This window comes from Neophocaena asiaeorientalis, unplaced genomic scaffold, assembly GCF_003031525.2.
Source record: "Neophocaena asiaeorientalis asiaeorientalis breed wild unplaced genomic scaffold, Neophocaena_asiaeorientalis_V1.1 scaffold364, whole genome shotgun sequence".
Taxonomy (NCBI): Eukaryota; Metazoa; Chordata; class Mammalia; order Artiodactyla; family Phocoenidae; genus Neophocaena; species Neophocaena asiaeorientalis.
In genome coordinates, this window is record NW_020172457.1 from 5,076,525 (window position 1) to 5,087,956 (window position 11,432).

The 11,432-nt window shown below is 37.7% G+C and overlaps 1 protein-coding gene across 1 annotated transcript in view; it reads left to right on the forward strand.

Moving 5' to 3' along the window:
• Positions 1 to 59: 59 nt before the first annotated feature.
• LOC112394970 (coatomer subunit gamma-2) overlaps positions 60 to 11,432 on the forward strand; it is a gene marked incomplete at its 3' end in the record, with an annotated part of 65,314 nt that continues 53,941 nt past the window's right edge. The window contains exons 1-4 of the mRNA XM_024737979.1: positions 60 to 182; positions 1,350 to 1,402; positions 1,958 to 2,038; positions 5,420 to 5,491. Coding sequence (XP_024593747.1) covers positions 146 to 182; positions 1,350 to 1,402; positions 1,958 to 2,038; positions 5,420 to 5,491 — 243 coding nt within the window. The remainder of the gene's footprint in view (positions 183 to 1,349; positions 1,403 to 1,957; positions 2,039 to 5,419; positions 5,492 to 11,432) is intronic.

Sequence of the window (11,432 nt, forward strand, 5' to 3'; positions counted from 1 at the left end):
GAGGGCGGGCCTTCTCTCCGAGTGACGGGACCGCGGCCCAACCGGCGCCGGAGCACGGGGCCGACCTTCCTGCAGCTTCTTCCGCTTGCTGGCTGCGGCGCCTGGGACGGTGGCGGTGGGCTTGGGCGCTGGGAAGTCGTCCAAGATGATTAAAAAATTCGACAAGAAGGACGAGGAGTCTGGTACGCGCGGGGCGTCTGACGCCCACCCTCAGCCGCGGGGTCCCCTTCCCCTGCCCGCCGCCACCTGCTCTCGGGGACTGCGGACCTGGGGGCGTGGGCGCCGGTGTGCCGGCGGGCCGGAGTTGGAGCCCAGCCCCTCCTCCGACCCACTCCTCTCCAGCCGGGGGCCTGCCCCTAGCCCCTCCCCCGGGCGCCGGAGCCTCCCCTCAAGTCGCGCGCGAGCGCCCGGGTGCTCGCGCGCAGCCTCGGGCTGCTCGGCGGCCCCGCCCCCAGCCCCCTCCTCCGGCTCAGCTCCTCGGAGCCACCTGCTCCAGTTCGCCAGGCCTGGGCTGCCCACCAGAGTCCGGCCCATGGCAGGTGGCGGAGGTAGTGAGTGTGCGCTTGCGAGAGGCGGGGTGGGGTGGGGTGCTGGTAGTGCAAGGCCCACGGTGGGTCTGGGATTGACGGGACTGAGTGTGTTTGTGAACTTTGTGGTGTCTGTACCTTGCAGTCTCCCCGGGGACCTCTGCTTTGTCCACTTCCGTGCGGGCAAGCCTGCTCCGTGGTACCTAGCTCGTTTAATACTCAAGCATCCAAAAGTGAGTTGCATCTTGATAGCCGTCTTTGGTCCAGAGTAAATGAGGAAGATGCGAAGTCACCTCAAAAAACAAAAACAAACAACCCCCCCCCCAAAAAAAACCCTCAGTGATTGATAGCTGCTCTAAGTGTGGTCGAGGGTTGGGTTAGTAAACCTCTGTGGCCCCTTCCAGCTTGACGTTATCTAATTCTCTGATAAACTCCTCACAGTAAATGTTAGAAACACATAAAATAGTGCTTTCCTTTAGGGAAATCCAAAGGACCCTACCACAGTCTCATTAATTTTAGTTGTATGGACATGACAGATATTTCTAACATTCATATAAAAAGAAGGCAGGGAAAGAATACACTCATTTCAGGCAGGGTTTCTGCAAAAGAGAAGTACAGGATGTTGCAGGATAGCAGACAGAGCTAGTGTCAGAATCAGAAGGATTTTAATCAGTTTGTATGCATATTAGTAATGATTATCCCTGTGAAATCCAAGTGGTCACCTCACTTGGGTGAGATTTCCCAAGCATTCAGTACCCTTCTGTAGAAAGTAAGTTTGTGTAGGACAACTATTAAAGACATTTTTTTCCCCCCGTAACATAGGTAGTGGCTCCAATCCTTTTCGGCATCTGGAGAAGAGTGCTGTCTTACAGGAGGTATGGCTTGGAAGTATAGTGTGTTTTTTTCTTTTCTATTCCATTTTAGAATGGGGGACAAAGAGCCCCGGAATGCTCTGATACAAAATAAGAATTAAGGAATGCAACTGAGTTCAAAGAATATATACTTGAGGGAAAAAGAAGAGGGGTTACTTGTCATAGGAGAGTCTAGAGCTTATAGAAATGCAAAAATATGTAGACTCTGTCACATGTTGAGAATTTTAAATAAAACACCAAATGAGGTGTTTAGTGCAAGGTTATTGAAGGAAGTTATAGATATTAAGCCTATTGTATTCAAATGATGTAGATAAATATTGTGATTCTTACTTAATAAAGCCCACAAGTTGAAGTAGCAGACCTAAGGGAGTGAATAGTATAGAATGGAAAACCTAGGCCACATCTAATAATTTATTATATAACATAATAAGTTGAAAACTGTAAGCAACATTATTTGGATACTGTGATTAAAATGTATAATAGTCTTTAAGTTGATTTTCTGTAATCTGTGATAGCAAAGATAGAAAATATATATAGCAATGTTTTTTGTTTCCACAGGCTCGTATATTCAATGAAACGCCCATCAATCCAAGAAGATGTTTGCATATTCTTACAAAGATTCTTTACTTATTGAACCAGGTAAATTATTTTGATTTTCCTCAGATTTGTGTCCTGGAATAGAAATACATAACATGCAGTGAAGTACTTTCTGGCAAGTGTAATTATTTATTTTTTTTAAATTCACTTAATTTTAAAATTTACGGTGTTTGATTAACATAACAATATGTAAAATTTCTTGAGGACGAGGAGTACGACAGACACTTCTTTTTTATTCATGAGGTACCAAATCAGCTAAGCACATGGTAGGATCTCAACGTTGATTTGAATTTAACAAGTATTAGTTAATATTAAAACATGTTGTTTAGATATGTTCAGAAAATAAAAATATATTGCAAAATCTTACACAAATTCCAGATAGATATTTTATCCTTTTGGGGGGAGTATATTACTATATTAAAGCTTTGATTTTAATATTCAAATTTTATACAGGCATACCTCATTTTATTATACTTTATTGCATTTTTTTTTACAAATTGAAGGTTTGTAGCAACCCTGCATTGTTAGATGATGGTTAGCATTTTTTTTAGCGGTAAAGTATTTTTAAATTAAGGTATGTACATTGTTTTTTTTTTCAACGTAATGCTGTTGCACAGAATAAACTACAGTATAGTGTAAACATAACTTTTATACGCACTGGGAAACCAAAATATTCCTGTGACGTGCTTTATTGCAGTATTCACTTTATTGCTGTGGTCTGGAACTGAACCCACAGTATCTGCAGGGTATGCCTGTATTTATTTTCCCTACTCCACCACTAGCAGTATGATTCTGCGCTTAATTGTTTTGTACCTTAATGTCTTTTTCTGTAAATGGGGATTATGCTAATACCTGTTTTATAAAGTTATAATGATTAAATGATACAATAAATGTGAAGTACTGTGAATAGTCCTGGACACATAGTAAACATTCAGGAATAGTTTTCATTCGGTCATATAGCATATATATTTATTACATACCTGCTGCGTTCTATGCACTGTTTTAGGCACTGGGGACGTAGCAGACAAAACCAACAAAAATATTTGCACTCATGAAACATAGATCCCACTTGCACTTTTTTTTCTTTTTAAATTAATTAATTTATTTTTGTCTACGTTGGGTCTTCGTTGCTGTGCACAGGCTTTCTCTAGTTGCAGTGAGCGAGGGCTGCTCTTCATTGTGGTGTGCGGGCTTCTCATTGTCGTGGCTTCTCTTGTTGAGGAACACAGGCTCCAGGCGCGCAGGCTTCAGTAGTTGTGGCGTGCCGACTCAGTAGTTGTGACACGCGGGCTCTAGAGCGCAGGCTCAGAAGTTGTGGCGCACGGGCTTAGTTGCTCCGCGGCATGTGGGATCTTCCCAGACCAGGGATCGAACCTGTGTCCCCTCTATTGGCAGGCGGATTCTTAACAACTGCACCACCACGGAAGTCCCCCACTTGCTCTTATTGTTATTTATTTAATTTTTTTTTTCTTGTGTGTGGTTTTATTTTTTTGTTTGTTTCTTGTGTGTTTTTTTGGTTTTTTGTTTTTTTTGCTTCAGACTAAAAAATCTCATGATTTTTAGTCTAGGGCCTTAGAAAATGTGAGTCTGTTTCTTAGATTCACACACACACACACACACACACACACACACACACACACACCCCTACCTCAGGTGGTTTACATATGGTGCTTAGAAGACTGTGGTTTCCAATCTGAATTCCATGAGAATATTTTTACTTTACTATGCTTCATGACTGAAGACCTCATCCAGAGATAGGAAGTTTTGTAGCTTGCAAATGGAGGCAGAGCAACAAGAACATGCTTTTAAATAAAACATATCTATTCACAAACATACATTTTCATGTGGTATTATATTAGAAACATTTAATGCAAAGTCAGTTTGATTTAACTTTTCATAGCATATATTGTGTCCAAGTTGGGGAACTCCAGTCTATAAGCAGAATTTTGAGTAGTTAAAGTTGGTTCAGAGTAGCATGTATTTTTACATTGACCAATACTGCTTTGATGGGCAACTCATGTTGAAACATATAATTATCTTGATAAGGAAGTTACCCACACAGTCTGATAAACACAGTCAACTAGGTGAACAGATTTGGGAACTTTAACTTAATCTTTTGCCTAGTTCTTGGTAGTGCTTTATGGAAAAATACTTCTAAGTTTCTACTAGAGTTGACATATCCGTATATTCTCTGAGTTTCAAGTCAAAAAGTAGGGACTTAAGATTTACTGTACTAGTATGACTGACAAGTAGATGGGCGTTTGTATGTTCTCTAAATATGAAAGAAAGTAAGGGAAATGTTTTGATGATGAGCAAGCTGGGTACTCTGACTTAAGTAATTGTAAACTCTTATACTTTGTCTTTCATCCTAAACTTTCAGGGTTTTTCATCAAAATTTGTTTATTCTTACACCTATGACAAATAGATTGACTAGTTATATTTTTTATGAGAGCTGAAGCCCTGAAAAGTGATTGAGCCTAACATATTATATAGGATTGTTTTTAATGAAGAAGTTAACTATTGAAATGGTAATGTTTCAGGTGGTCTGTGGTCTGCAGTGTTTTGACTATTAATAAAATATTGGGTTGGCCAAAAAGTTTGTGTGGGTCTTTCTGTAACATCTTATAGAAAAACCCAAACGAACTTTTTGGCCAACCCAATAGGTTATCTAACACCTCGCTACTCAAAAATACGTGGTTCCCAGATCAGCAGCATTCACATCACTGGGAGCCAATTAGAAATGGAAAATTTTAGGGTTCACACCAGAGCCACTGAATCAGAATCTGCATTTTGGGAAGATCCTCTGATGATTTATTAAGCATGTTGAAGTTCTGACCCAAAGCATGTTTTTAGGGGCTTGAGCCAGTGTCTTGAGATGTATTAGCAGCCCTATAAGCCTTACTTTTATATAACTAATCTGCTGCCCTTTTGGTTGGTCCCTTTTTACCATGTTTTCTGGGATTCCTAATAGATAGTTCTTTACAGTTTAATATTTATTATGCTCCTATGATATTGTCAGGCATTGGATTATAGAAATGTAGAAGGTATGATCTCTGCTCTTAGGCAGTGTAACAGTAACATCCTGTTCTGATAAGGAAGTCAATTTACTATCATTTTCTGTCTCCTTGTAAATCACAATTCTTCAGGGAATTTAAAATAGTTCCTGCTAAAAAGTTAGATACCACTATTCTAGAACTTTCATAAAAGCATGGTATATGATAATGGATTGTTTTAAATAAGGAATGGATAAATGGCTATGTAGGTTTATAAATTAAAAGCCAGAAAAATAGCAAAGAGGCACAATGTTTATACAGAGAGTTTTTCCTGAGTTCTAAAAGATCTTTGCAGAAATAAATGGAAAATCCTTAATTTTTGTTGAGTTTAAGAAATTGTTTTAATTTAAACTTAATTTAAATTACTTAGGGTGAACACTTTGGAACTACGGAAGCCACAGAAGCCTTCTTTGCAATGACTCGATTGTTTCAATCTAATGATGTAAGTCTTTTTTTTTTTTTTTAATTCTTTTAGGCTAAAAAAAGCTCCTTTTATCTGTTTTCCTTGGGGGAACTTAGAGTGCTCCAAATTAGGGAAAGTTGCTTGAAATGTTTAAAATTACTTAAAAATTTTCTCTTCATAGAATTTATAAATGTTCATTAAAGGACATATGAAAATGAAAGAATGAAAGTATATAGTTCAAAGCTGTTCACTCACAGATCTACCGTGCAGTCATAAAGACTGCTAATATCCAGCTTCTGGCGTGACACTGCGAAGGTGGACTGGTATAGAAGTCAGAGGACATAGCTATCACATCTCTAAGTTCTTAGTCAAGTTTCTGGTGGGCCTGGGGTTGCTGTTGGCAGATGAGAAGAAGAGCTGGATGCAGAGTGGGGAAGGGACATGGAGTAGGGAAGAAGAAGAGTGAGGACAAACTAAAGCTGCCAGCACCTCTGGTCGACCACCAGGTCGACCACCCTGACTTTCAAGCATAATGTGTGCTTCACTTCTGTCTTCCCAATGTGGCACATATTTCCTTTTTGCCCAGCTCTGACTCAGAATCCTCAGAGAAGGGGAATGTGGGATCTGTATTTCCCAGGTTTCTGTTAACATAAATTGGCCAAATTGTGCAGTTCTTTTGGTATATATTGCATATCATCACAGGCCACATTTTGTGCCTGACCCCGAGGATTTTATAGGATTTGAGTCTGTTTATGTGTCTAGATAGTGAGCAGTTTGGGGATTAGGTCCTCAGGAACATCGGTGTCCCATGTAAGGCAACTATCTCAGGGAAAGTCAGTGCACGTTCTTCAGGCAAATGGAGCCTAATTTCCTCAGACAGGGTATGAAGGACTGCTTCTGCTTGCCCAGGAGGCTTGGAGGAATTTAGAGGTTCAAGGTACTTCACTTCATCAGAATCTGCCCATATGTCCCCATTCCAATTTTCAGGGCCCCTCTCCTTGCCAATCATGGTCCTAACTTTAACATAAAATGGCTCACAAGGGGGTAAATTGAATTTGCATTGTAATTCAGTCACCTGCAGGATATACTTTTCAGAAATCTCAGCCCTGTGTCCACATGGCATGAGGCTTTTTATTAAGGCATTATGGACATTTTCTAGTCCCTGACATAGACCTTAAGCTGTGAATTCAAAACTCCGAGCTTAGCATTTTCTTTTACCTAGTTTGCCAGTGTACTTAGAAGGAACTAGCCCATTATACAACTCATTTTTACAAAAATGTTCTATGGTAGCAACTAGTTGATTACCCAAACCTTTGTCTTCTATAGTCCTTGATTATACTTGTCTGCAGGTGATGATTTAAGTATTTTGCCACGGCATGCCATGGATGACTAGTGTCCCCTTTACCACTGGAGACAGGGTCATTAATTCCTTTTATCAAGTCAGAAAAGCAATTTCAGATTCCTATCCTTAAGGCCCTATTTCCCTTTAGTCACTTCCTGTACCAAAATTTGGGGTTCAATCAGGGAAGCAGAATTGCTGTGTTCATTATTGAATTATTTATTAGAGGAATTAAACTAGAAAACGAGGCATTTCAAGCTGCTGGAGAGTGGGGTCACGGAGAGGGACTATCATAAAAGTTGTGGAAGTCTGCTTCACGTGTCTTGTGGTAGGCCAGAGGCTGTCACTGCTCACAGGGCTGGCGGTTGGGAAGAAGAGCTGGACATGGAGCAGGGAAGAGGATGCAGAGCAGGGAAGAAATAGCGTGAGGACAAACTCGAAGCTTCTAGCACAGAGGTTGTATTAAGAGAAGAAGACATGAAGTAGTTTTCTAGGAAATGGATTGGGGAAATGTAGGATTGTTGGACAGGACGCATGGCCCCTTCAAGTTAGTGGTCATGAATTAAAGTATTCCCAGGTAGCATGGTGAATGTTTTTCTCCAGCTACAGGCTTCAGGTTAAGGCATGGAACAGTTAAAGATGGAATTTAATCAAGATTGGGGTTTTGCCATGTTAGTAAGCAGAGGGAGGAACAAAGAAATTGAGTGATTGAAATATTGACTGTGGAGTCTCTGCTTGGTTAGGAGGCAAGTAAGAATGGGGGCTGATTGGGACAGTAAAGAGTTGATGGAATCAATGGCTTGTAGGTCATGATGGAGTGAAAGAGTTGAGTCAGGAGTGGTGGTTGGAGAGTGAATTCTTGGAAATGAAATACAAAAGGGGTACTGTTATTGAGTAATGACCAGGATATTTTTTTTTTTTTTGTAGTGACTGAGGTTTAGTAACCATGTACAGCATGATGTGATTTGTTTTGATGGTCCCTTAGGCAGAGTATGGAATTGAGGATATGATTTTTTGTGGGGAAGATGAGGGGGTTTTGCCAGTGGCATGTGGAACTCCTTCCTTTCCCAGCCTTCCTTTACCAGAGGGTAATAATTATTTTGAGATTGGTATCCTCCTATGTTTATATATTATATCTGTTTGTATCCATAATATATACTTAGTATTTTTGTGTTTTAAAATATAATCTGAATGATGTCATCTTGATATTATTTTGCAATTTAAAAAATTAATGTTTTTGAGATCTGCCCACTTGCTACAAGTACTTTTACTTTATTCTATTTTACTGCTGTATGGAATCCCAGTGTGTGAATATACAGTATTCTTATTTATTTATCCATTCTCCCATTGGTAGATCTATAAGTTGCTTCTACTTTTTCGCTATTACAAATGACATTACACATAATGTTTATGTACATGTCTTCTTGTGCACATAGAGAATTTTTCTGGGGTAGATACCTCTAAGTGGAATTTCTAGGTAATGCTATTTATACGATCTTGCCAAATTGATCTTAAAGGGTTGTACTAATTTACACTGATTTGCTTCATCCTTACGTGCTCCAAATAATAATTTCTATTATCTGATCTAAATATTTGCCATTCACAAGAAGGTGCTATGGCATCTCTTTGTGGTTTTAATTTGCATTGCCATATCACTGCCGAAATTGAAACTCTTTTCATATAGTTAATGGCCATTTTACTTTCCTCCTCTGTGAATTGTCTGTTTATATTCTTTGCTTATTTATATTCCATCTATTGATTTATAGGTTTAAAACTTTATTTTAGCCTTTAAAAAATCTTTGTTTTTTTACTTTTAAAAATCAGCTTAAATATACAATAAAATTCACCAATTAATTGTACAGTTGTGTTTTGACCAGTGTATAGAGTCATGGAACAATTACCACAGTCATGATATAGAAACTTCATCACCCCAGAATGTGCCCCCATATTTCTTAGTTGTCTGTCTCCTCCCTCAACCCCTAGCACCTGGCAATCACTGATTTACTTCCTGACAACATAGTTTTGCATTTTCTAGAATTTCATTTAGATTTAATCATATAGTATATAGTCATTTATGACTTTTATGTCTTGTTTCTTTCCCTTAGCTTTTGAGATTGATCCAAGTTTTTGTATGTATCAGTAGTTTGTTCATTTTTATTGCTGAGTAGTATTCCACTGTATGGAGGTAGTCTTTATTTATCCGTTCACAAGTTAATGGATATTTGGGTTGTTTCCAGTTTACAGATATTATAAACAAAGCTGCTAAAAATATTCAAGTACAAGTCTTTGTGTGGACCTATGTTTTCATTTTCTTTGGTTAGTATCTAGAAGTGGCATTCTTGGGTTTGCATTTCCTGAATGATGAATGTATTAAGCATGTATTAAGCAAATATATGCTTATCTGCCATACGTTTATCTTCTTTGGTGAAGTGTCTGTTGAAATCTTTTACCTTTTTTTTTTTTTAAAAAAAATCAGGTTGTTTATCTTCTGCTTATTGAGTTGTAGGTGTTCTTTTTATTTTCTGAATACAAGACCATCATCAGATAGGTGTTTTGTAAATATTTTCTCCTTCCCAGATGCCAGTCTGTGGCTTGCCTTTTCATTCACTCACCACTGCATTCTTTTTCTTTTTTTTTTTAAGTATAATATACAAATGGTAAAATTCACCCTTTTTAGGGTATAGTTTTATGAGTTTTGACAAATGCATACAGTAGTATTATCATCACTGCAGTCAAGATTTAGAACATTTCCACCACTCCAAAAAGTTCCCTACTATATGATCTATTCCTCGCATCCTCAGGCCCAGGAAACCAGTAATCTCTTTTCTTTCCTTATAGTTTTGCCTTTCCAGGAAGTCATAAGAATGATATCATACTATATGAAGCCTTTTGAGTCTTCTTTTCAGGCACTTAGCATAATTCATTTGAGATTTGTCCGTGTTATTTTTTGTGTCAGTTTACTCCTTTTTATTTCATTGTAGTAATTTGTTGTATGGATGTACCTCAGTTTACTTGTTCATTAGCTGAAGAGCATTTGGTTTGTTACCATTTTTTGGTGGTTATGAATAATGTTGCTATAAACATTCATGTATAAGTTTTTAAATGTAAGTTTTTATTTCTCTTGGGTAAATACCTAGGAGTGGAATTGCTGGGTCATATGATAGGTGTGTATATGTTTAACTTTGTAAGAAACTGCCAACCCATTTTCCAAAGTGACAGTACCATTCCCCCCATTACTGTATGAAGCTTCTAGTAGCTCTGCATTCTAGCCAGCACTTGGTATTATATGTTTTTTGTTTGTTTGTTTGTTTTTTAATTTTAGTCATTCTAATACGTATGTAGTAGTATCTCTTTGTAGTTTTAATTTGCATTTTCCTAATGACTAATTATCTCAAAATCTTTTTATGTGCTTTTGTTGCCTTCTATATATCTTCCATGATGAAGGATCTGTTTATATCTTTTGCCCAATTTTAATAATTTGGTTGTATATTTCCTTATTATTGAGTTTTGAAGGTCTCAATGTATTGTGGATAGAAGTTGTTTATCAGATGTTTCCCAAATGTTTTCTCCTAGTCTGTGTCTTGTTTTTTCACTTTCTTAGTCTTTAACAGAGCAGAAGTTTTAAGTTTTGATGAAGTCCAGTTTATCATGGTTTTTTTTTCCTGTTATGGATTGTGTTTTTGATGTGTATTATAGAAATCTTTGCCTAACCCAAGGTCACAGAGATTTTCTCCTATGCTTTTTCCCTAGGCATTTTGTAGTTTTTGTGTCTTAAATTGCTTTATGATCATTTTGAGTTAATTTTTCTACATGATATAAAGTGAGGGTTGAATTTCTTTTCATCTCCTTCCTCTTCCTCCACCACTCCCTCCTTTTCCTCCTCCTTCCTTTTCTCATCAAATTCTACTGGAATAATTGCATACCAATATGGAGGGAGGAGGAGGAGGAAGAAATAATGATGATTGCGTTACAATGGCACATTGGAACATTCTATTTTTTTTCATTGATATATATATCTATTCTTATTCCAGTATCACACTGTCTTGATTACTGTCGCTTTATAGTAAGTTTTAAATCAGGTCATGCATGTTTTCCTATTTTATTATTTTTTTCTTTTTCAAAGTTGTTTTGGCTCTTCTAAGTTCTTTGCATTCCTCTATGCATTTTAGAATCAACCTGTCCATTTCTATTAAAAAGGCCTGCTGGAATGTTGATGGTGATTGCATTGACTCTAAAGATCAATATGTTCAACTATACTTCAAGAAAATTAAAAAAAAATGATCAATTTGAGGAGAATTGACATTATAACATTATTGAGTTTTCTACTCCATAGACATGGTATATATTTCCCTTTATTCAGGTCTCTAATTTCTGTCAGCAGTATTGTAGCTTTCAGCATACAAGTCTTATACATACTTTGTGAACTTTATCCCTGAAGCAGTTAACATTTTTTATACTATTGCATTTGTATTGTTTGTAGGTAGTCTATAGAGATTAAATTGATTTTTGTATATTGACCTGTTTCGTGTGACCTTGTTAAATTTATTTATTACTTCTAAGAGTATTTTGGGAGATTCCTTAGGATTTACTTTTTTCAGTCTGTATGCTTTTTTTTTTTTTTTTTTTTTTTTCAGGAGTGCA